At 45.8% G+C, this 26,406-nt stretch overlaps 1 protein-coding gene, 1 long non-coding RNA gene and 1 other non-coding gene across 6 annotated transcripts in view; 2 read left to right on the plus strand and 1 right to left on the minus strand.

The window, feature by feature from the left end:
- The window catches only part of CCM2 (CCM2 scaffold protein), a 57,836-nt gene extending 47,036 nt beyond the window's left edge, over positions 1-10,800 (minus strand). Inside the window, exon 1 of one of the 4 annotated variants that reach the window (XM_012763412.3) lies at positions 10,655-10,800. In XM_012763412.3, coding sequence (XP_012618866.1) covers positions 10,655-10,684 — 30 coding nt within the window. In that variant the 5' untranslated portion in view covers positions 10,685-10,800. Of the gene's footprint in view, positions 1-4,807; positions 5,147-10,654 lie in introns of those variants that run through there. The other 3 variants (XM_012763415.3, XM_076006259.1, XM_012763414.2) reach the window with 3 other exon arrangements.
- A 9,636-nt stretch (positions 10,801-20,436) lies between these two features.
- On the plus strand, positions 20,437-25,076 carry LOC105870659 (uncharacterized). Its single transcript, XR_001153717.2, has 4 exons — positions 20,437-20,861; positions 21,318-21,393; positions 24,004-24,241; positions 24,749-25,076. It is a non-coding gene; the product is annotated as an uncharacterized LOC105870659 (long non-coding RNA).
- On the plus strand, positions 21,861-21,993 carry LOC142873206 (small nucleolar RNA SNORA9). Its single transcript, XR_012921247.1, has one exon. It is a non-coding gene; the product is annotated as a small nucleolar RNA SNORA9 (small nucleolar RNA).
- Positions 25,077-26,406: the final 1,330 nt, after the last annotated feature.

Consider the following 26,406-nt stretch of genomic DNA (forward strand, 5'->3'; position numbering starts at 1 on the left):
AGCTAGGCTGACACCATGGCACTCACTCTAGCCTGGGCAACAAAGTGAGACTCTGTCTCAAAATAAATAAACAAACAAACAAACAAACACATCATGAACTGCTAAAAACCAATAATAAAGACAAAAATCCTAAAAACTGTCAAAGAAAAGAAAAGCCATTCAACAAAAAGAATGGCAGATAACTTCTCAAGAGAAACGATAGAAGCAAGAAAATAATGGACCTACACCTTTAAAATGCTGAAAGAAAAAGAAAACAGTCAATCTAGAATTCTATACCCACTAAAAATATCCTTCAAAACTAAAGATGAAATAAAGATATTTTCAGTTAACAAAAACTGAAAGAACATGCCAGGCCTTCACCACACCATGAAAAATTCTAAGGAAGGTCTTCAGGCCAAAGGTAAATGATTCCAGATGGAAATTTAACCTAGTGGAAATAAAAGTGCTGAAAATGATAATCACAGAGAGATCGTATATATTCATTTTAATGTCTTTCTTAGGTTGTTAAAAGAGTAAAATTGTGACTTCGCTTTGGCCGTCGATAAAAGGTTGAGGGAGCTGGGGAGTGGTGGGGATCAACGTGCCAAGCTGGAGAGGGCAGAGTGCCCAGGGCCCAGCATGCATGTCAAGGGCAAGAGAGGAAGTAGTATGTCCAAGCTGAGCTTTCTTTGTTTTTGTTTTGTTTTTTTTCCAGACAGAGTCTTGTTCTGTCATCCAGCTAGAGTGCAGTGGTATCATCATAGCTCACTGAAACCTCGAACTCCTGGGCTCAAGCAATCGTCAGTCTCAGCCTCCTGAGTAGCTGGGACTACAGACGCACATCACCACACCCAGCTAGTTTTTCTATTTTTTGTAGAAACGGGGGGTCTCACTCTTTGCTCAGGCTGGTCTCAAACTCCTGAGCTCAAGAGATCCTCCCACCTCAACCTCCCAAAGTGCTAGGATTACAGGCATGAGCCACCATACCTGGCCAAGAGCTGAACTTTCTAACTGGTCTTGATCCTGCCTCTTCCCACTTCCCCTTTCCCTTTATCAAGGTCATGCTTTGGCCAGTGATGGCAAGGAACCAGTGTGTCCAGGGCAAGCTCTGGGCTGACACGTATGTGGTGGGAGTACAGCAGGTATGTCCGGGCCCAAATTTGGCTCAACACACAAGGCATGAGGCAAACAGATACCCAAAGCCCAGCTTGAGCCAGGGCATTCGGCAGGGGCCAGGAGCAACATGTCCAGAGTGGAGCTTTGTAACTGGCATTTCCCCCTTTTTCCTCCTTCCTCTTCATCAAGCCCAAGGTTTTGGCCAGTGAACTCAGGAAGCAGAGGGGAGTATTTCTGGGTTTGGCTCAGAACGGCATGCCCAGCAGCAGGCTGCAGGCAGGGAATGGTGGCATGTTTCAGCTGAGTGTGGATGGCAAAGCTAGGAGTATTTAGCTACAGGGAGACTGAGCAAAATGGCAAACGCACTGAAGATGATGGGAACCAGTTTTCTCACTGCTGGAGAAGCAAGGTATAAGAGTGGAAAAGGGAAAACCAGAATAAATTCTGTGGTAATGGACTGGAATTAGAGGTATCAGTGTGAACTCTAGTTTTTAATATAGACAGAAAAGAGGGGTGTGTATTTGTGAAAAATTCCCTGTCTGCTAAGAAGACCTAGAAATAAAACCACTCTAGTAGCAAAGAGTGCACCTACCGACCACATCTTGGTTTCTAAATATCATTTTAACTAAACAACCAGGGCTCCTTAGGCAAATGTTTGGTTCCAGGGCTGGAATGGGAAAAAATAAGATTAGCCTAAAACATCTTGATTTAGCCAATGTAAGGACATGCTGAAAGGATGATAGGGACTTGTCAAAAAGATGCTGGATGCACAACAACATGAATTTTTTCCTTTCCTTTTTTTTTGTTGAGACAGGATCTCGCTTGCTCTTTAGCCCAAGCTAGAGGACAGCGGCATCATCACAGTTCATTGCAACCTCAAACTCCTGGGCTCAAGCAATCCTCCCACCTCAGCCTCCCCAGTAGCTGGGACTACAGGTGCACACCACCATACCCAGCTAATTTTTATTTTTTATAGAGACAGGATCTCACTGTGTTGCTCAGGCTGGTCTCGAACTTCTGACCTCAAGTGATCCTCCTGCCAGGGCCTGCCAAAGTGCTGGGATTACAGGCGTGGGTCACCATGCCTGGCTGTGGAATAAATAAGAATTTTAAAATGAAGAAACTTGGCAACACCACCTTAACCAAGTGATCACAGTTAACATCACCAGCATTAACACAAATCAACTTCATGTCCTCTGATATGATGCGATGAGAAGAGCACGCCATCATCTGTGTGGTATTCCTACCAAAAATACATAAAGTTGGCTAGCTATTATGGCTCAAAAAATAATAATAATATATATACATACATCTCCAGACATGTTTAAAGACATATCATGCAAATGTGCAGCACAAGAAAGCAGTGTGGCTATACTGATATCAGACAAAAGAGATTAGGACAATGGGTATTATCAGAAATAAAGATGGTTATTTCATAAAGAAAAAGATTCATTTCAACAGGACATAATGATCCTAAATGTGTATGTGCTTAACAATAGAACTTCAAAATATATAAATCCAAAACTAACTAGAGGGAGAAACAAACAAATGTAAAATAATAACTGGAGAATTTAACACCCCTTCTCTCAATAACTGATGGAATTAGTAGATAAAAATTCAGTAGGGAATAGTTTGGCAGAATCTTATAAAATTAAATATACAGTTACTAGATAACTCAGCAATTCCATTATTAGGTATTTACCCAAGACAAATGAAAACACATCCACACAATGACTTGTTCACAAATGTTCACAGCAGCTTTTTCATAATAATACAAGACTGGAAAAGAACCTAAATGTCCAACAACTGGTGAGTGGATAAACAAATCCTGGCATATACGTACAATAGAATGCACGCAGGAATATTGATACATACGACAATATCGATGAATTTTAAAAACATCATGCTGAATAAAGCAATTCTTTTGTTTTGTTTTGTTCTAAGACAGTCTTGCTCTGTAGCCCAGGCTAGATTGCACAAGGGAACTTTCTCAGTGGTAGTAATGTTCTATTTCTTGGTAGAGGTTTGGGTTACATAGATGTATGCATTTGTCAATATTTAGCTAATGTACACTTAATATGTGTATATTATATCACTATACGTAAATTGTACATCAAAAGAAAAGTCTAAGCAAATATTGAGCCCTAGTTAGCGACATGCATGGTTACATATTTAGATCAAAATGAAGTAACGTGTGAAATTTACTTTGGAATACATCTGAAAAATAAGATGGATTGATACCTAGGTAGAGGGATGAAACAAATACAGCAAATGTTAGGGCCAAATCTAGGTGGGGGGGTGTGCAAGTCTTCACAGCAAAATTCTTTCAACTTTGGTGTAGTCAAAATTTTTCATAATGAAACACTGGGGGTGGGGAGAATGGACAGGAATAAGCAGAGACAGAGGCTACACCCTCCTCTTTCAAGGAGGGGGTGCTGAAGATGGAAAATGCTAGGTGGGAGAACCCTTCGAAAGGAGGCTGAACTGGGTCTGCATCAGATGTGCACAGGCAGGTGGGCTTTGGTTATTGTCTATATCCAAGTACATAGATGTAGGAGCTATTTAGAGTGATGCATCTAATGACAGTAATAAAACAGCTAGACATAATCAGACCTGGGCATTCTCTGACATGGGACACAAAGTCAACATAACTGACACTTAGACCTGATCAAGGTATCTCATGAATAACATGTATTCCTGCCACATAAACCAACAAGGGAAATGTGGACAGTTTCCACACCTGACCAGAACGCTGGTGGTAATGACACACAGGTAGCAAACTAGATTTCTGAAAAAACTTGCATGGAATTTTAAACTATAGAATGGATATAAAGATTCAGATATAAATAATAAGATTCAGAAAAAAAATTTAAAGATATAAATAAAGATTTCTCTCTTTTTCTTCTCAAAGGTACAAGTAACAGCACATGTGAAATAGTACCTCCCATTCCACATTCGATTTCTGTCAGGAACAGTGACACCACAGATTTAGGCTGACCAGTTTTCCCACTTTCAGAATGCAACTATTCTTTCCTCCTCCCTGGGTTATAAGATATACCATCTTAAGTTGCAAACAAAACCCAGATTCCCGCTTCCTATTATGCTTACTAAAGGGGATTGTTTTCATTGCACTAATGTCTGTGATCAAATGCCCTAATTCTTAACATAATCCAAGTGAAAAACTGTTACTGTTCGGACACACTTGGGGAAAAAATGTCACATTTTTGGCACAGGCACAGAGTTAAGGAAAAAATTTCCTGTTTCTACTAAAAGAAACAAACACCTAGTTCAATTGACAAATCCAAATGTAAACTCCTTAAACCTGTGTAACTGTTTGAAAAACAGCTGTTGTTCTGGGATTGAGGGATAAGAAAGTGAAGCAGTGGGGAGTACACTAACAAGGATCCACTGTCCACAACAGGGACATAGAGACACATGCAGAGGACATGGCCGGGCCCACTCTTCCTGCCACAGATCCCGGAGCACAAAGCCTGTTCCAGGCAACATGGATGTCCCTTGCTGTGCCAAGTCCCAAAACACCATCCACATTCCCCCGACCACAACAAGTGAGCCTGGATTTATGGTCCACACGGAGTGCCATGAAAATCGTCCTGTCACTCTGAGTAGCTCTTCTGTGTCCAGGGTAACAGTGCAGACCTGGTCTCGGAACCCACCCCAGGACCACTACAGTCCAATCTACAGACAAACTGACCTCTAGAGTTTGCTTCAGAATGACCTGGTACATCAGTCTGCTTCAGCCGCCAGGAGGAAATACTACAGACTGAGTGGTTTCAACAATAGAAACTTATTCTCCGAATCTGGAGGCTGGAAGTCCAAGATCAAGGTGTTGGCAGGGTTGGTTTCTCCTGAGGCCTCTCTCCTTGATTGTAGATGGCCATCTATCTCCCCTCATGTCCTCACATGGTCATTTCTCTGTATGTGTTGTTGTGCTAATCTCTTCTTCTTAAAAGGACACCAGCAAGATTGGATTAGAGTCCACCCTATGACTTTGTTTTACTTTAATCACCTCTTTAAAAACCCCATCTAAAGGATCACTTGAGACTCACCTGGGCAACATTACCAGACCTTGTCTCTACAAAAAAAAAAAATTAGCCAGGTGTGGTGGCATGTGCTTGTAGTCCCAGCTATTCAGAAGGCTGAGGCAGGAGGATCACTTGAGCCCAGCAGTTCGAGGTTGCAGTGAGCTATGATGGAACCACTGCCCTCCAGCCTAGGCAACATAGTGGGACCCCCATCTCTAAATAAATTAATAAATAAAAAACCCACTCCAAATACATGTCATGAGGTCCTAGGGGTTGTGACTTCATCACATGAGTTTGGGAACACACTATTCAGCCCACACAGGTAGGGAGCAGGGATGAGGAGAACGTGCACACATGAAACTGACTGCCCACACATGGGTGGTATTTGCAGTTGAACACAGGGGGCATCATCACACAATTTTCTGTATGTTTGTACTCGAAGTTTTCATAATCCCCAGTCCCTCTTTTTGAAGCCCACTTTTGTCCACAACTCCAGTGCCTAGCTCTGAAGCCATAGGCCTGTCCTACACATCCGTCTCCTCAGCATCTGGGCCTGTCACAGCTGTGCTGACAAACAGTAGTTTAATGGATGAATGCCGGACACCTCCAGTGGCTTCAAGTACACACAGGACCAACACCAAACTCCCCAGGCCAAGGCCCTCCCAGCACTGCAGGGCTGTCTCCACCTCTTCTCTGCTTCTGAACTTTGGGACACAGTCCCAGTCCCCTCTGGAATTGGCTGCACCCTGCCCTGTGTCTCTTCTGACACACTCTAGCACCTGCCCTCTCTTAATCTCTGCTGAGGTGTGAGCAGCTTCCTTTCCAAAGTGCAGTTCCTACCCCTCTTCTCACTATGTTAGCATGTGGGTGGCACTTGAATAATAAAGAGGATGATTTCAATGCTGAACAGTGAGATTTACAGGACTGAACCATGACTGTTTACTTACACTGCAGAGCGATGACAAGATGGGAGCATTGCTGTCATAAATGAAGAAACTAGAAGATCAATAGTACCTGCCCTCGTGGGGCAGAATGCTGACGGCCCTTCTCATCTGCAGAGTGGCCCTCATTGCAGTTCTATCACTGAGAGAAATCCTTTGTTACACTATCTTCCTCTGAAAGGATGCTCAGAGCATAACAAAGCAGCACTGGGAGATTCTGACATGCTTTTTCAATCCAAATGATGATAGAATCTGACTATATGTTGAAAATTAATAAATACATGCTACCATGTATTAATAAATGGCAACTTTCCAAGCTGCAGGTTGTTGGTCGTTCTGGCCTTAATCTACTGACCACTTGACTTAGGGTCTTTGCCAGCCTCCTAACCTTGGGTCACCAACTTGCCACCCAAGAATCACTGTGACTACTACTTACAAGGAAAAATAAAACAAGGTGTATTACAGCCAAAGGGCAAATGTTAAAGAATTAAAAAAAAAAAGAAAGCAATAAGGTATAGCAGGCCCAATTCACCTTTTTAATCCATGTTATGGCTGGTGATAATTATAGACTCAATTTAGTTATAAAAGCAATTTAGGTCATGACCAGCGATTTAATGGGGAGGAACAGACCAGAATTAAAAATCAAAGTGTGTTGCTCATATGAAGTACCATTCCTTTACACTTTTTTTTTTTTTTTTTGAGACAGAGTCTCGCTTTGTTGCCCAGGCTAGAGTGAGTGCCGTGGCGTCAGCCTAGCTCACAGCAACCTCAAACTCCTGGGCTCAAGTGATCCTTCTGCCTCAGCCTCCCGGGTAGCTGGGACTACAGGCATGCGCCACCATGCCCGGCTAATTTTTTTATATATATATCAGTTGGCCAATTAATTTCTTTCTATTTATAGTAGAGACGGGGTCTCATTCTTGCTCAGGCTGGTTTTGAACTCCTGACCTTGAGCAATCCGCCCGCCTCGGCCTCCCAAGAGCTAGGATTACAGGCGTGAGCCACAGCGCCCGGCCCCTTTACACTTTCATTTCGGTTATGCAGACATTTATACACAGGCACACACACTTGTCTATACCAGGTCAGCATGGAGAAGGTATGGCTTCCTAGGGCCTTCAGTGAGTAAACTGTAAAAGACAGTGGATCAACCCAAGCTCCCAATTCCTCACAGACAGGGCCCAGGGGTGACTTGACAGCTACATGAGCTGAAAACCCAGAGCCCATGACCTAGGGACTCTTTTCCTCCCCACCTCTTATGGAAATTCTCAAAACTCCACAAAAGTAGACAGAAAAATGTATACCCATTATCAATGTATTTGGCTATCATCCCCCCTCCCTTTCCTTCTGAGTAAAGCAAATCCCAGAAATCATATTATTTCGCCTATAAATACCTCATATGTTTACCAGATCAGAATTTATAAGACAATCACATCAAACAAAATTAATTCCTTCTTATAATTTAATATTCAGTCCTACATTTCTAAGGAATCTTATAACCTTTTTTAAATTTAAATAATGTAAATAAATTAGATCAATGCAAAAATATTTAACTTTGTTCAGGATGAAATCACAATCACCTGGTGTGGTGACCTAAGACCAGAGGCAGCAGAAGCTGGGACCCACAACAGAGTTAAGGCCCCAGGGTGACTTCCTCAGGCTGTGATCCTTGTCTGAGTATAAAAATGCACATAATCCAACTCAAGTGTACACCTAAATTTCTTACAAAAATGAATTACACCTTGACAGAACAGTGCCACAATGCACAGAACATGGATCCATTTTGCAGACAGGAGCCTTATTTTCCAAACCCCAAATCAGGACTTGCAGTCTTCAAAGCACCAGTCACTCTGTGGACATCAGGGCAGGAGAACAACCCCCAAGTGGTACTTCTAACTCCCCTGGTCCCACACCTCTAGCAGTCAGTGGACTTCTCTGTCAATGCACTCATCCCTCCACATGTACCCAGCACTGATCCATCTCCCCATTGGCTCATCAAGGTCACCAGTCCTTCCTTTATCCCCATCACCCAGCAAGTTTCATGGGACACGACAGACGCCCCATAGATGTTTACTAAATGAACTATGGCCTGCCCAAGGAAACTCCAGGTGTTCAGTGACCATAACCACATGTGCTGGGGTGGGCTGAGGTAAGGCAGGGCTGCACCTGGGGCCACTTTCCACTAAATTCACTTCAGTCCATCAGTTCTCTGGTGGCTCACTTATTCCTGTGTCCTGACAAAAACTGGCCATGGTAGAACATGCCAGAATCACTGTTTGATAAAACACTAAGACAAGTGTCTAATGCCTAAAAAAGGCCTAACAATCCATATATTTTTTTTGAGACAGAGTCTTACTCTGTTGCCTGGGCTAGAGTGCCATGGCGTCAGCCTAGCTCACAGCAACCTCAATCTCCTGGGCTCAAGCAATCCTCCTGCCTCAGCCTTCCAAGTAGCTGGGACTACAGGCATGCGCCACCATGCCTGGCTAATTTTTTCTATATATTTTTAATTTGCCAATTAATTTCTTTCTATTTTTAGTAGAGACAGGGTCTCACTCTTGCTCAGGCTGGTTTCAAACTCCTGACCTTGAGCAATCCTCCCGCCTCGGCCTTCCAGAGTGCTAGAATTACAGGCATGAGCCACCATGCCCGGCCAACAATCCACATTTTTAAAGGCTTAAATCTAACTTTTTTGAAGGAGGTAACTTTGAAACTTAAATGTCCAAACTGTACTTTCAAGGAATTAAGTCATTACTTCTGCTGTGTAAGCTTGATTTGTGTATAAGTTTCAAACAAGTATCTCTGGTTAATTTACCATGAGAATAATTTAAGCTCCAAAGTTCTTAAGAGGTGACCTCACACTACATGGGGGAGCAGAGTAGGAAGGTTCTGCCAGTGTGCAACTGCAGAGTATGCGAGGTAAAGTCATGACCTGGATAGGAATCCATGCCCCAGAGCTGTCTGTCTGGCCTGCCTACAGGAAATGAGCAAGGCAAGTGGGAGAACACAGAAAAAAATACAAAAAACTTCTGGCTTATGCAACTACAATTGATTATTTCCTTCAATAAAGACAATAAAATTAATCATTAACCTTGTCTATACCTAAATTTTTTCATTGCCCCAACTATAAAATTATTGATAGTTTTACTGGTTTTTCACTTCTATTCTGAAAGCTTAGGAATGTCTTACTGCTTCTTTCTCTCAATATTGCTGAATGTTTCATGATTCCACCAAAGCTGATAGAAGACTCAGAAGTGAATCAATTCCATCCTTTCCTGTCACAGACAGGTAAGTAGGTGGGCCAGGTGCCCACGTAAATGGTGCAGATTGAGGTCACCAATCCCCAGTGCTCTCGGCTCCCAGCATTCCACCAGAAAAGGTGGCTCAGTTCCAGCAAAACTCAGCATCAGCCATACTCAGGCCTGATGGTCCCTGTTAAAGCAGTCGGTGGGTTAGCCCCTCTCCTTTCCAGCTAACTCCTTTAGACAACTTGGCTATTCCCTTTTCCGTGTGCAGCACTCCTCTCTAGTCTAACACTTGCAGGCTAAATAACTTTCTTGAGCTGTTTTCTAGCTTTCAACCATTTTTGTAGCTAACCGCAAGTGATAATGCACCTAAATTAGACATGCATGTTCCTAACATAATGAGTTGAGAAAGTAGAGAAGCAGCACCACAGAACTCTCTGAAGGTCAACCTGGCTACATTTGATTTCAAATAGAACTTGTTAAAAAACGGGGCACCTTGTAAAAGACCTAATAATGAGTAGTCCTCAATTAAAGGACACTGCTCCTCAGAGTACCTGGTAGTAAGCTCATAGCTAGGACTTAACCAAGGGCTGTCTTAAACTTGTGCATACAAGTGCGCACACAAACATTTATCACAAAGAAAACGATAGCCAAGACATGAACATTATAAAGCATTTATTTGAAAAGGATACATTTTATTAAAACTCATTTTCCACTTTAATGGTAGCTTATTCCACATCTTTCTTCCAGTCTCCTTAAAATGTTATCTACTCTAGCCTGTAATTAAAGCCACATTTTTAAAACGACATAAACGAAAGAGCCTCTTGAACAATGTCCTAAATCCCACTGCCAAATGTAACGTCACTGAAATCACTCAATGGTTTTAGGTGCGAGTGATACTCGACGACTGAAGTGAATCCCATCTTTGCTTTTACTTGATATCCAAGAACGAAGTCAAGTGAGCAGCACACGTCTCCACTTTAAGCGCACAGCCCACTGGCTCCAGTTCCAGCCCTGGACACCTTTCTGGCCCCTCGCTGGGCCCACTTCCTCTGCAGCCCCGGTCCCGACGCGCCGGGAAGGCCATCTGGGGCCGAAGTTGAGGCGAGCCGCGGCCGTGCCCGAGCAAAGGCGCGGCGCTTCCTGCCCGTCCGGCCGCTCAGGCCCACCTGACCATTGTCCGGGGTCTCGCCTTGCCCCGCCCTGCCGGTGCCCGCCACCCCCGCCCGGGTCCCGAGAGACCCCACAGGCTCCACCCCATCCCGGGCCGCCCGGGGGCCCTGACCCAGCAGCCCGCCAACCCCCGCAGCAGGACGCGCCCACGCACGCTCACCTTCTTGCCCTTCTTGCCCTCCTCCTCCATGTCGCCGCGTGCAACCCCCGCGGCCCGCCCGGCCCGCCCCGGGAGCCCCGCTGCCAGCAGCCGCTACATGCTCGCCCCAGGCCCGCCACCCCCGCGCTCCCGGCGCCGCCCGCCCTCCGGGCCCCGCAGTCTCCGCCCGGGCCGCGCCCCGCACCCGCACTTCCGGGCCCGAGGGAGACGGCCCCGCCCCGCGCAGGGCCCGCCCCCGCGCAGGCCCCACCCACATCAGCCGCGAATCCGCACTTCCGTGCCCAAGGGCGCTGAGCTGGCCCTGCAATTAGACCCCGCCCCTCATAGAGGACGGCGTGCGCGGGACCCGATCCCGGCGAACGGCTCGCAGGCCCCGCCTCGGGGGCGGCGAAGAACGCGCCTGCGTTGCCCCGTACCCAGCCCGTCCCGTGCCCTTCAGGAGGCCTAGGAGCGCCCCCGCCCACCTCCCCGACTCTTCAGGGCCGCGAAGACGCGCGGGGGAGCTGCTCGAACTTTTTAATTCTGCCGCCATCTTTCGGGCGGCCGACTTCCCAGCCTGCCTAGCGCTTTGGGAGGCCGGGCTCGGGCCCCTGAAAAGGGGGGTGGGGCCGGCGGGAAGGAGGTGGGGCCGGGGGCAGTGGGGAGAGCGAGGCGGGCAGGAAGGGGGCGGGGCCGGAGGCAGGGCGCGGGAGGGGCGGGGCCGCTTCCTTTCTTTTCCTCTTGTGTGTCCCTTTATTCTCTCAGCCACAGGGAAACCGTTTTTTAGGACTTCCTCCCTGTTCTAATGCCTGCCTGCCTTGGACAAACACATCAGGAACGTAGAAACGGAACAGTAAGGGTGTCCAGGCCCTGTCAGAATAAAACCGTAGACCCTTAACCGGCAGCTAGTATAATTGCCACATTTTACAGATGAGGTTTAGAAAGTTTTGGATATTGTTCAGTTTGTCTGTGTATTGTCTCTCAGCTCTGCGTTCACTTCTCATCTCCTGCTCTGAGAACACGGAGCTGGGCACGTCAAGCATTCTTACCTTGCTGGAGTGCACAGTGTTAAGCGTTGTCAGTAGAAGGTGCTGGAGAGCCGGCGCCGAGTAAGGGGCTTCTCTGCCTGGTTCTGGTAAACTGTCTTGGCAGCCACCTGATGAATGAGAGGCCTCCCCGGCCCCACCTGCTACATCAATGGCAGCTTCTCCAGGTTCAGGTTGTCCTCATCTTGGGTGGCTTCCTCAGCACCCAACTCCTGCAGCACATGACTGCCAAAGGCACCCAGCAGCCAGCAGTTTCCTCCAGCAACCCTGGAGCAGTTTTATACCCAAGTGCTTCCACAAGACACCTCCCATGATTAACGTTCCTTAGCATCCTAGAAGGTAGATTTTCAGCAAGTCCTGCCAGCACACCTTTTGCCATTCAGTGAGCCCTGTCCATGCCCTGTAGGGACAGAAAGCAGGTGATCTTTCCTCCCCATCATAAAGGGTCACAGCCAACACCCCTATAACAAAAGACAGCTTAACAAAAGAAAAGCATAACAAATGTATTATGTGCGCACATGTGCATGGGAGTCATATAAAATACGAACACTCGAAGAAAGGGCCAGATGGTCGATACTTCAACACCCTCTTCACTGGGAGAGGAAGAGGGGGTTGTGGGACCAAATGATTTTCAAGGGAAATGAGTGCACCCTGGAGACAGAAATGAACATGTAAGTGACTCTCTTTGGGAAGGTGAGGGGCAGAATTGCACAGGAACAAAGATTGTCTTATACTGATGGAGTCCCCCAGACAATCTCTCTAAACTGCCCTCAGAATAGAAGAAAATTCAGTCTGGTTGTGGTAACAACTCCCAGTCTCTTCTCTTCTCCCATGGTTGATCTTTCCCAGTTATTTGATGAGATTTCTTGGAGGGAGGGATGGGAATTTTAAGACAATTGCATTTCTTTTGGAAAGAAGCTTTCTGTTTTTCTTTTTCTTTTTTTGAGACAGAGTCTTGCTCTGTCTCCAGGCTGGAGTGCAATAGTGCAATCAGAGCTCACTGTAACCTCAAATTCCTGGGTTCAAGTGATCCTACCCCCTCAGACTACCAAGTAGCTAGGACTGCAGGATTGAGCCACTTTGACCTGGCCAAAAGAAGCTTTCTTAAGTTAGTCAGATGAGGAAATTCCAGAGAGTCCCTCTGGAAAATTTCAATTTTCAAAGCACTCAGCATGCCAAAGTGCCATATTTCGTGGAATCATTTTCAGTGCCCCAGTAACCCTCTCCAACAAGGTCTGTATGTAGCTCAGCCCTGGGGGAGGAGGGAGGTTTCTTTCTTGGGAGCTTGACCTCAGCTCTCAGATAGTAGCTGCTCTTTGTATCTACTGTTCTAGTCTTCTTTCTCTCCCTCACTTTTTTTTTAATTGAGACAGCGTCTTGCTATGTTGCCCAGGCTGATCTCAAGCTAGTGGGTTCAAGCAATCCTCCTACCTCAGCCTCCCGAGTAGCTCAGATTACAGGTGCATGCCACTGCACTTGGTTTATTTTTATCTTCTTTAACCCCTTTTTATCCTAATCCCATGTTATACTTAATAATTCGTTACATTAAACTTTTCCTGTACTATTTTTCTGTCTCCTGATTGGACCCTATTTGATACTACTACCAAAGAATTAATCAGTCTCTAGCACTCCCAAAAGGCATAGGTATTTCAGTCCGTTTGGCAGATAGAGAAGAGATATGAGAAACACCCTTTCAATCTGCCTTCTGCAATAATCCAGCTTGCCACATTCCTGCACGAAAATGCTGCAGTGCATTTGGTTGTCATTATTCTCCCACCATTCACCGAACCAAGGCCTGATATTTAAGGTCTTCCACAATCTTCCATTAATATACCTCTCCACATTTATCCCTCTGTAATTCAGTAAGCAACCTATTAAAACTTCCTTTAACCTGACCCTGGATGTGCCAACTTCCTCAAGCTGTCCCTACCCATTAGCTAGAATGCCTTTGCCTCTTCTCTGCATTCACAGATTCATGCTTCAAGTAAAAATCCACCAGCTAATGATCAGATGATGATGATAACTGTAGAAATAAACAAAGACAACATAATGAGAAAAAGTGGTCTTTCTCCATTCACTGTTCCACTGGAACGTAAAAAAAACAAAAATGAGAAAAATGAAGGCTATAACAAGGGAGTCTGCCACCATCGCTTCCATTTGGTAGAGACTCTGCAGCAGGCAGAGGAATAGGTAAGCAGTAGAGTAGAAAAAGGGAAGTTTCCAGGAATGCCAAGTTAGCAGGATCAGAGGCTGTTGGCCTGGGGAAGCTGAAGGGGGACATGCTAAGTGATTGGTTAGGGGTGCATATTTGGCTTTCTCTGGTTAGTCCTAAGTTAGAAGCAGGGACAAAAACTTGGGAAGCTGCCAGTTACTAATTTTTTACTAGTACATAACGATTGTACATAGTTATGGGATATGTGTGATATTTTGATACATGCAAACAATACATAATGATCAAATCAGGGTATTTAGGATATCCACCACCTCAAATATTTATCATTTCTTTGTGTTGGGAACATTTCAAATCTTTTATTTTTTTTCTCAGACTCAAGCCAGTTTATACTTCTATCTATTTTGAAATATACATTTCACCCTAGTGGGTGTATGTATTATAGTAGGGTTTATAATAACCCTACTTTGCTATCAAACATTAGAACTTATTCCTTCCATCTAGGTATATGATAGTACCCACTAACCAACCTCTCTTCATCCTCCAATACCCACACACACTCCTCAGCTTCTGGTTTCTATTCTTCCACATTCTACCTCCATGAGATCAACTTTTTGGCTCCCACATATGAATGAGAACATGTGATATTTGTCTTTCTGTGCCTGGCCTATTTCATTGAACATAATGGCCTTCAGTTCCAGCCATGTTGTTGCAAATGACATGATTTCATTCTTTTTTATGGCCAAATAGTATTCCATGTGTATATATTCCACATTTTCTTAATCTATTCATTCATTGATGGACATTTAGGTTGATTCTATATCTTTGCTATTGTGAATAGTGCTGCAATAAACACAGAGATGTAGGTATCCCTTTGAGATACCAATTTCCTTTCCCTTGGATATATATAGTGGGATTTCTGGATCCTGTGGTAGTTCTATTTTTAGTTTTTGGGGGAAAACTTTGTATTGTTTTCCATACAGATCTAATTTACATTCCCACCAACAGTGTAGAAGAGTTTCCTTTTCTCCACATCTTTGCCAGCATTTATTTTTTGTCTTTTTGACAATAGCTATTCTAACTGGGGTGAGATGATATCTCTTTGTGATTTTGATTTGCATTTCCCCAATGATTACTAATGTTGAGTATTTTTCCATATACCTGTTGGCCATTTGTATGTCTTCTGAGAAATGTCTATTCATGTGCTTTGCCCACTTTTTAATGTTTGTGGGTTTTTTGATGTTATTGAGTTTTTTACATTCCTACATTCTGATTTATTTTCCTTTTCTTTTCTTTTTTTTTTTTTTTTTTTTTTTTTTGAGATAGAGTCTCGCTTTGTTGCCCAGGCTAGAGTGAGTGCCGTGGCGTCAGCCTAGCTCACAGCAACCTCAAACTCCTGGGCTCAAGCAATCCTGCTGCCTCAGCCTCCAGAGTAGCTGGGGACTACAGGCATGCGCCACCATGCCTGGCTAATTTTTTCTATATATATTAGTTGGCCAATTAATTTCTTTCTATTTATAGTAGAGACGGGGTCTCACTCTTGTTCAGGCTGATTTCGAACACCTGACCTCGAGCCATCTGCCCGCCTCAGCCTCCCAGAGAGCTAGGATTAGAGGCGTGAGCCACCTCGCCGGGCCCCCTTTTTCTTTTTAAATCAGGATCATCATGTTCAATTGCCATGTATACTCTGGATATTAGTCCCTTGTCGAATGGATGCTTTGCAAGTATCTTCTCCCATTCTACAGGTTATCTCTTTACTTTTTTGATTGTTTCCTTTGCTATGCAGAAGCTTTTCAGGTTAATATAGTCCCACTTGTCTATTTCTGTTTTTGTTGCCTGTGCTTTTGAAGTGTTAGCTATAAAATCTTTGCCTAGACCAATGTCCTGAAGCATTTCCCCTATCTTTTCTTCTGGTAGTTTTATAGTTTTGGGTCTTACATTTAAGTCTCTGATCCACTTTGAGTTGGTTTTTGTATATAGCGAGAGACAGCTTGCCAGTTATTAATCAAGTCCTGGCCATTTGGGGCCAATTTCCTGCTTTGTCACTAGAGACTGCTAGCACCTAGCTTCCTGCAAGTCTGACTTATAGCAGGCTGGCTGCCTGGGCTGGTTACCGTAGGTAATGGGTTGGTTTCCTGAGCAGGTTAGGTTGCTGCAGGTTGTAGGTCAGAGTTCTAGTTGTATAAAATGGTCCAACCACTGTCTTGTCTGTATATTCAGTCTCTCAAAACAGACACCAGCGAAACCAGCTGCAATGATAATATAAAACAGTATCTTTCCCAAGGTCACACCTTGGCTATAAAGTGTCCTGACAGCCTCCTACCTTTGAGTGATTACTGCTTTCTTACCAATAACCTCCCTAGCCTGCTGTGGGGCTCCCAGGTCTTGAACAAAAATAACCAATTACCAAACTGCCTACACTTCATGAAAGCAACAATCTAGAGCTAACTCTCACTTCCCCTCTCCCCTCCTCAGTTATTCAGGGCCAGCCTGAACCTTATAAAACCCCCTTCCTACTCCCTCATAATGAGAGGCAGCCCACCTTCCTCTGGGGTGCTATCCCTGGTCACAGCAGGTTAGTAAACCAAATTTTTTTGCACTCCTGGGAAATTTAGCTATTGAGCTTTATCACCCAGCTCAAGAATCACCTTTCTACTAAATCTTTCGATGCAACTTTTCCCTCCAGTTCCCAGAGCAATTTATTTGTATAACTCTAGTTGCCCAAGTTTAGGACATATCCTTTACTAAGCTGTAAGTAAGCTCTTTTGAAGGTGGGGACTACATAGGATTCCTCCTTGAATCTGAGAAACTCTAATGAAGAAAATGATGCACATTTAGCCAGACTGAGGTGGTATAGTCCCTGGACACAGCTTCCCAGCTAGACCCTTGGGTTTTACACTGAAAGTTTACCCTTAGTTGGCCTACTCAAAGACAATGTTCCCAGATTCATGTATCTGCTAGATTCCAGCTAATTGGGGTGGGTTTTTTTGTTTTGGTTTGGTTTGGTTTGTTTGGGGTTTTTTCTTTGAGACAGAGTCTTGCTCTGTCACCCATGCTAGAGTGTGGTGGTGTGATCATAGCTCACTGCAGCCTTGAACTCCTGGGCTCAAGCAATCTTCCTGCTTCAGTCTCCCGAGTGGCTGGGACTACAGGTGCACACCACCACACCCAGCTAATTGAAAATTTATTTTGTAGAAATAGAGTCTATGTCGACCAGGTTTGTCTTAAACTCCAGGCCTCAAGCGATCCTCCCTCCCACGTGGGCCTCCCAAACTGCTGGGATTACCGGTATGGGCCACTGTGCAGGGCCTAATTGTTTTTTGGTTTGTTTTTTTTGAGACAGAGTCTCACTTCATTGCCCGGGCTAGAGTGCTGCGGTGTCAGCCTACCTCACAGCAACCTCAGACTCCTGGGCTCAAGCTTCTGCCTCAGCCTCCCAAGTAGCTGGAACTACAGGCATGAGCCACCATGCCCAGCTAATTTTTTTTCTATATATTTTTAGATGACCAATTAATTTCTTTCTATTTTTAGTAGAGACAGGGTCTCACTCTTGCTCAGGCTGGTTTCGAACTCCTGACCTTGAGCGATCGGCCTGCCTTGGCCTCACAGAGTGCTAGGATTACAGACGTGAGCCACTGGGCCCAGCCCCTAATTGGTTTTTTTAAACTGAATCTTTTCACTGTTCCTGAAGCTAACTGCAGTGTTTTCCTTTTTGTCCCTCTCAGACATTTGTCCTTGACCGTCTATATCAACTGTCTCCCTAATATGGGAAATAACTGGCTCGTAAATAACTAGATGTCTCTGAGTTATTCCTTGACATATGCCATGCAACACTTCACACTGCTGTGCAGGTGATACATCTATGTTGACTTATTAGTGAAGGAAAGACCCTTTAGAATGAATTATTCTCAGTTAATTTTATTATTCGTTTTATTTATTAAATTTTTTTATTTTTTTAGAGACCCTGTCTAGGCTAGAGTGCAATGGCCTCATCATAGATCACTGCACCCTCAAAATCCTCCCACCTCAGCTTCCACAATAGCTGGGACTACAGGTGCAGGCCACCACACCTGGCTAATCTTTCTTATTTTTTGTAGTAATGGGGTCACATTATGTTACCCAGGTTGGTCTGGAACTTATGGCCTCAAGTGATCCTCCTACCTCAGCCTCAGAAAGTCCTGGGATTACAGGTGCAAGCCACCACTCCTGGGCTTAGTGAATTTTAATATCCAGTTTCCAGGCCTATAAATCATGAAGGACCAAACCAACTTTGGATCATAATGATCCCTCAGAAGTACAGCCACCTGTGCAGGCCCCAGCTAAAGCAACCTTTTTTTTTTTTTTTTTTTTTTTTTTGAGACAGAGTCTCACTTTGTTGCCCAGGCTAGAGTGAGTGCCGTGGCGTCAGCCTGGCTCACAGCAACCTCAATCTCCGGGGCTCAGCGATCCTACTGCCTCAGCCTCCCGAGTAGCTGGGACTACAGGCATGCGCCACCATGCCCGGCTAATTTTTTGTATATATATTTTTAGTTGGTCAGTTAATTTATTTCTTTTTTTTTTTTTTGTAGAGACGGGGTCTCGCTCAGGCTGGTTTCAAACTCCTGACCTTGAGCAATCCGCCCGCCTCGGCCTCCCAAAGTGCTAGGATTACAGGCGTGAGCCACCACGCCCGGCCAAAAGCAACCTTATAAGCCCCACTTTGACATCTTGTTGGCACAAAGATTATTTTGAGCTGATAATTTTGAGGAACAACAGAAGCTACAAAAACATCATATGCTCCCCTTTGAAAGGGAAATTTACATTTTTAAAAGAAAGGCTGTCTCCCTGTCTCTTCTTTTTTCTTAGAGACATCAATTTACTTAACAGATCACTTGAGCCTGGGTGTATGTGTTCAGTGGTTTGTCTCTGATGAACAGACTTCCTTATCTTAACTCAAAACATTCCAAACCTTTAGACAAATCTTCGTTTCTTTAACCAATTACAAATCAAAGACTCTTTAAACTCACCTATAATCTGTAATGCCCTGCTTCAAGATGCCCTGCCTTTTTGGGCCTAACCAATGTATGCCTTCCATGTATTGATTTATGACTTTATGTGTAATTCCTGTCTCCGTGAAATGTCTAAAGCCAAACTGTAACCCAACCACACTGAGCCCATTGGCTCAAGGTTTCTTGGATCTGGCTCTCTGGGTCAGGGTCGCCCATTAAATTATTTTAGAGTTTGGGTTCTTTTCCACTGACAATATACCACAAGGTGATTGAATGTATTTACTAAGTACCATATGTAAAATATGAGTTTCAAATACTGCTCTGCTTTTCTTTACTTACAAAACTAAGCTCTTGCCTTTCTAGCCTGATATTCAAGACCCTTGGGCTAGGCATGGTGACTCCAGCCTGTAATCCCAGCACTTTGGGAGGTGGGGGCAGGAGGATTGCTTCAGGCCAGAAGCTCAAGACCAGCCTGAGCAACACAGGAAGACCCTGACTGAAGGAACAAATAGCAAAATTAGCCAGGCATGGTGGCATGGGCCTGTAGTCCCAGCTAACCAGGAGGCTGAGGCGGCAGGATCCCTTGAGCCCAGGAGTCTGAGGTTGCAGTGAGCTATGATTACACCACTGCACTCTATCCTTTCACAACACAGCAAGACCCTGTCTCAAAACACCCCCCAAGAAAAGACTCTTCAAGTCCTCCTCTCTCTCTCCTCATTAAGATCCCTTCAGAGCACTACAATCCTGTAATGCTTAGTAGTGCCCCCAACAAACGACATCCTTCCCAATCTCAGGACTTTCCAATGTGCTTTCCTCTGCCTGTGGTGGGGAATATAAAAACAAAATTTTCTCCTAACCCAGAAAACCTCTCCACAAAGAAGAGAAAGAAAAGGTAATGCTTGAATAAGCATTAAATCAGAATGATACACATCACAGACAACCCGCTAAGGGATCACAAAAAGAAACTCACTCTTTTATACAGCTACGTGGATACAAAACATCACTTAAGTAGGTTTTTTTAAACTCGCAGTCAGTTGACAAGTTAGGCCCTGGTCCTCCCAAGAAACTGGAAGATTGGGCTTTATATCCCTTGACAATTACACTTTGAAAAGATGGCTCTGAACCAACATTCCTGAGTTGAGACAGATGGGCCATGGGCTTGCTTAGCCATAAAAAAAAAAAGTAATAAGACTTGCATACCTTTGAAAAACAGAGGAGCAAGAAAAAAAGTCTGAGACACAGTCTGGTTCTGTTGCCTAGGCTAGAGTGCAGTGGTATCATCATAGCTCACTGCAACCTCAAGCGATCCTCCGGCCTCGCTCTCCCAGAGTGCTAGGATTACAGGCGTGAGCCCCAAAAAAGGAAACTCTGAAAGAAAGCTAGAGGAAAATGTTCCCAACGCGCTCAACTGCCCCTTGCACGTGTAGGGAAGGCCTGGGGGCCAGTGTTTAATTTGTATTTGCCCTCCACCTGCATCGTCTTTCCCACGTGCTAGTCCCACAGGCTGGCTCCCGTTCGCTCCCCAGGCTCCAGGTCCACGTGGGGTTTCGCCCCGCCCCGCCCCGTCCATGCAGCTGCCCGGATCAGGCCCAGCACTCCCGGCTGAGCGTCCCCACCCCGCCAGGCTGTCTGGCTCCGTCTTGCTCGGCTCCTCCTGGCTGCGGGACCCTGGGTAGTTACGTCACTCCAGCCTCTTGGACACTAAGGGTGGGTAACAAAAGGCGGTTGGGAGACTCCACTGAGTGGACACCCTAAAGACCCAACACGCCACGCGGTCCCGGATCCTAGAAGTCCCACTCCAGTCTACGGCGCCCTGCCAGCGTCCGAAACCACGCCTCTGTGGCTGCGCTGACGTCACCTGCCCCGGACGGGGTCACGTGGGCTCACGCACGGCTTCGAGGCGGGGCTGCTGCGCGATGACGTCAGGAGTGCGACGCCTGTGCTCCACGGTCGCTGTGGCTGTCTCGTGGGTGTTTTTGTCATCCACTGCCATCCAGGATTCCGCCGCCTTTTCCTGAGCCCAGGTAGGGGTCGGGGGGCTCAGGGCTCGGTGGTAGGTGGCTCGGGAGGCCGGACCGCAGTGAGTGGGGGCGCCGGCTGCGCTCGCAGCCCAAACCTTCCCTACACGTGCTTCCTGTAAGGGACAGGTGAGCGCGTTGAGAACATTTTTCTCGGAGGAGACTCGGGGGCCATAGTATAACTCACGCTGTGCTTCTGAGCGTCTCTTTCAGAAGAGAAGTGGGGCTTGTCCGTGACCTGGAGGGACCCCAGTAGTCGGGATGGGCGGTGTGATGTGGAGGGATCTCACGAGCTTTTTTAAGGGATGGGACGTGAGACCTGGAGGGGTCTCGCTGGGAGCGATGAGATCGCGGGTGGACCTACCTCGAGATGAGGAAGAGGGGTTCAGGCTGTGTGCCGGGTTAGAGCTGGGTGAGGTTCAGAGGCACAGGCTGGAGCTGACAGTATTTGTCCACTTCTAGGTGGGAGTCATGGCCGAGGTGATGTTTCCTCAAAGTGGGAGCTGCTGTCACAGCAGCTGTCCTGCAAGATACCCTGGTAAGTCACGGTTCGGAACCCACAGCTCTGCGTTCCCGGAACTTGTTTCCAACCGTTATTTCACGGAAAAAATCCACGTGGAACTTACTTATGTGTCCTGACTTACACCCTAGTTCAGAAGCGTTTTCTGAAAACATACAGAGAAAAATACATGAGAAAAATGAAGGGAAAAAGTTATTTTTGTGTAAGTATATGATATGGATATTTCTGTGGTCATAATGAAGCACCACACTAGAATTGGAGTGTCACAGAATAATGTGGAAGTTTAGCTCATGGAGTAAGTTTACCTACCTCTTATAAGACATCTTCCCTTACTCCCTCAGCCAGAAAGGGTCTTTCCCTTAGAGTTAGTTGTTCTTAGTGGTGGGCTTCTGGAACCAAGCTCATCCAGACTAATTGAACTCTATGGACTGTTCGCCCCTGGACTTTGGGATTCCTGAGGTTTGGGGGATTTGGCTGAATGTGAGTAGCAAGCCTCCAGCGTGCCTGGGTCTGCGGTGACCCTGTGCATTCCTACAGCGCTTGCCAGAACAGCTTTGAAACGGTTTGAGGCCTTGCCCTGCTCCATCCAGAGCAAGGTTATAGAAATTTCAGACAATTTTTGCTCTCTTCTCGCTCCTGTATGCTGGGCATTGTATAGATCTGTACTGTGTAATGTGGCAGCCACGTGGTGTTAATTACATTTAAAATTCAGCTTTTCATTCATGCTAACCACATTTCTGGTGCTCAGTAGCCACATGTGGTTACCATATTGGACTGTGCCGATTAAAGAACATTTCTGTGTGCAGAAGTAGATTTGGACAGTGCTGATATAAAAGGTGAAGGGTGTCATTAAGTGTTTGCTATGCTCCAGGCTCAGCACAAATTTTATTTTGTTATATTCTTTTTTTTTAGCTAAGAGTCTCACTGTGTTGCCTGGGCTAGAGTGCCGTGGTGTCAGCGTAGCTCACAGCAACCTCAAACTCCTGGGCTTAAGCGATCCTACTGCCTCAGCCTCCTGATTAGCTGGGACTGCAGGCATGTGCCACCATGCCCAGCTAATTTCTATTTCTAGTAGAGACGGGGTCTCGATCTTGCTCAGGCTGGTTTCGAACTTGAACTCCTGACCTTGAGCAATTCACCCGCCTCGGCCTCCCAGAGTGCTAGGATTACATGCATGAGCCACCGCGCCCGGCGTATTTCATTATATTCTTAAAGCAAAGGCTTTTTTTTTTTTTTTTTTTGTGACAGAGTCTCACTTTGTTGCCCAGGCTAGAGTGAGTGCCATGGCATCAGCCTAGCTCACAGCACCACCTTGGTCATAGCTCGAGCGGCACAGCTCCTGTGTTCCTCTGGTGGGAGGGTCGCCTTCTCTCTTGAGGGTAGAGGCTTCCAGCTGACTGCCTCAAACTCCTGGGCTCAAGTGATCTTACTGCCTCAGCCTCCCAAGTAGCTGGGCCTACAGGCATGCGCCACCATGCCCGGCTAACTTTTTATATGGTCAATTAGTTTCTATTTTTAGTAGAGATGGGGTCTCGCTCAGACTGGTTTCGAACTCCTGACCTTGAGCAATCCACCCGCCTCGGCCTCCCAGAGTGCTAGGATTATAGGTGTGAGCCACAACGCCCGGCCAAAGCAAAGGCTTTATAAAAGTTGAAAGTGAAGCTCAGAGGAGTGGTAAAGGTAGGAGTTGGAGCCGAAGTAGAAAGGATTAACAGGGAAGAGCTCTGCCCTGAGACGCTGATGGGACAGGATATTTACAATTACAAGGCAAAGCAAAGAAAACTAAAGGCTCAGTTCTGCAGAGGGACTGAATGCCCTGGGAGCTAACCGAAGGTGAGGTCCTTGCAGCTTTGGTCATAGGAAAGGAGGGCACTAATGTTGGCTGAACACCTGTTTTGTGCCAAACCTCTTAATTCCTCAACTAGTTTAAAATTTTCATACTCGTGAGGTGGTTTTAGATTCAATATAGATGAAGGGCCTAAGGTCAGAATTATGTGTCCAAGGTTGCCCAACCAGAAACTGGCAGATGGAGTTTGACACTGCAGCCTGTGCTCTTTTCTGAGATGCCATGCCTGGAAGCCTGAGTAGAATCTAGAAGCAGTTGGGAAGTTTGGGTTGGAAGAATGTTGCCACCTTGGTCATAGCTCGAGCGGCACAGCTCCTGTGTTCCTCTGGTGGGAGGGTCGCCTTCTCTCTTGAGGGTAGAGGCTTTTCCAGCTGACTGCCTCTTCAGTCCAGGAACAGTTACAGAACACCTGGGGCCTGCTGTTGGGAGCTCTCTCATGTCTCTGCAGTCTTGTGAGTCCGGCACTGGTTGTCTTTTCCAAATTATCTTTTAAAGGATGTTTGTGCAACAGACAGCCATGGAATGTAAGAGGCAGTGCCTTCCTCCAGAGCAGAGAGCAGTCATTCTTGCTGTCCATTGTAAAAGATGGGGAGTCCCACACTGGGTGCCTTTCCTGTCACAGCCAATGCGCGTGCTGGTGCCTTCTGACTCCCTTTGCATCACTGTGTAGGAACTGGGGCTTTGAGAGGGTGTTAGAAAATACTGATGTTCTTGCTATTGCTGTGAATTGAATAATCAATTGTCCTTTGTCTCTAATCAAGGAATTCTGTGTTTTCTATCAGTGTCCATGAACCTGGCAAGCTACCTTGTTAGCCGCAGAGGGGGCAGCTCAGACCTTCCCAGTTCCTGACAGCCATCTCTCCCCAGTGGTTCCACTTTGTATGCCGGCCCCAGCACTTGGCACAGAGGTGTCTACCATCCATCAGTATTTCAGCAATCTCAGGATGCCAGAGCTAGAGGAGACCTGAGAGAGGATTTCTTCAGTGGCTGCCAGATTGTTCCATGGAACCTGTGCCAGAGGTAAGTCCAGGATAGATCTGGCCTAGCAAGTAACTTCACTTCTGTTTTATTTGTTAATTTTCCTTAAGTCACCTGGCCAAGAAAAAGTTCAAAGACTATCAACCTGTTCTGATCCTCCCATATTATAAGTCCCAGAAATTATTTATAAAGTGAGTCACAGAAAGGTTAATTGTCTTTAAGGTAACAAGATTATTTGGGGACAGTTGTTTAGTGTCTGGATTTGTGTGCCTGATTCTTGGACCGCCTATGTGGTTTGTATTCAACCTATAGACTTTTCCCCAGAATTCCCTAAGGTTAGTGGTGTGTCAGCCTAGAAGGGGCTCGTGCTACCACTATGGTTGGTCACAGGCCTCTCAGCTCAGTGGGAATGGGTTCAGGATTGAGGAAGTTGGGTTCTGTTCCGTCTGTTGTGGCAATAGGCATTTATAACAATCCCTAGTTAAGTGAATTATGTCATTTAATTTTTCACAACAGACCTCTACAGTGTTTCTAATCTCATTTTTACAGATGAGGACGTGGATACTGAGAAGGAGGCTTGCCCGTGCTGATACACCTAATGAGGAGTGGAGCAGATTTGAACCCAAGTCTTTACACCTTAATTATCTGAGCAGATTTGAAGCCTCATATGCCTCCCTTCTAGGAGCTGGGAATTTCTGGTTCTTGGCCCTTGATGGGATGCGAGTCTGACAGACATTCTCTGATCCCAGGTTTGGGTGCTGGGTTTTCTGCTTCCAGAATGAAGAACTTTGATTTGCATCAAGATCCAGGCCCTTCTGGTGTCTGCTGAATGAAAAACAAGGGATATTTAATAAATAATGAATGGTTTTAAATGTGATTCAGTCCAGCCTTTTCTTTCCATATGCTACATGCAAAAATAAGGAAGACTCTGCCCCTTCTTGAAGGAGTTGTCAGCTAAGTCCAAGGGAGCCCTAGGTATTTTACCATTCTCGGTGATCTTGCCTTGTAGATGATGGCCACTTGGAACTTGGTGATCACCTCGTGTGCATGTGCCATCTATTTCAGCTGATGGTGGTATGTGGTGGTGATATTTATCACAGTGCCAAGGGTAACCAGCTGAATTCTGCAATGCGATCAATGGGCACAAAGGCACTGTCATTGGGAGCTTTATCTTGAGATCCTGGAGTGGGTTCCAGTGGTGTTCACCCACTGGCTCGGTAGAATACCCTTGTCTTTTCAAATACTCCTAGGTACTCACCTAAGTATTGAAATATTACAGGAAGTAATAGCTTTAGTCTGCATTATGCCCCAGATATCTCCCATTTCATTTGAAACATAGCAGTCACAATGCACCATTGAGCCCACAGGACTTGGTTCTGTAGTTTAATGTTGGTGACATTGTCATGGAATGTTGACAGTAAGCAAGGCCAAGGCGCAGTGGCTCACACCTATAATCCTAGCACTTTGGGAGACTGAGGCAGGAGGATTGCTTAAGCTCAGAAGTTGGAGATGAGCAAGAGCGAGACCCTGGCTGTACTGAAATAGAAAAAATTAGCTAGGCATAGTGGTATGCACCTGTAGTCCCAGCTACTTGGGAGACTGAGGATTGTTTGAGCCCAGGAGTTTGAGGTTGCAGTGAGCTATGATCACACCACTGCACTCCAGCTGGGGCAACAGTGAGACTGTCTCAAAAAAAAAAATAAAAAGCAACTTTTACATTCAATTTGCCACTGACTAGTGAATGGAAAAACACACAAAGGTGCCAGCTCCTCAGGTCCTTGTCCCATACACCAAAAAGGATGACACCAGACTAAAGGGCCTGCAACGGAGGTATAGTACCATCTTTTACTGAGGCCCCTATTCTAGACTGCAGAGAGCCGGATTTTCTAGTCTGCAGCCACACCCCAAGGGTGTGGTCAGGAAGACTCATTTCCTCAAAACCCCAGAGATAGCAGCTCCTGATAGCCTGGCTGTGGGGGTTGATGGCCGGGTGGCAGCACCTCACCAGCCTCCACTCTGTCCCAGGAGGCTCACAAGGCTCAGAGGGCTGTGTGGTCTGTGAGTCTGCATTTCCAGAGCGCCTTGGAGCCATTCACCTACAGCAACTAGCCTGACAGTAAATCCTTAGGTAAAAATAGATTTCCAATACACATCCTAAATTGTGGTACCATTGTGTAAGGTCGCTGAAAACCTGAAAAGGGACAGTT

This window comes from Microcebus murinus, chromosome 9, assembly GCF_040939455.1.
Source record: "Microcebus murinus isolate Inina chromosome 9, M.murinus_Inina_mat1.0, whole genome shotgun sequence".
NCBI classification, from domain to species: Eukaryota; Metazoa; Chordata; class Mammalia; order Primates; family Cheirogaleidae; genus Microcebus; species Microcebus murinus.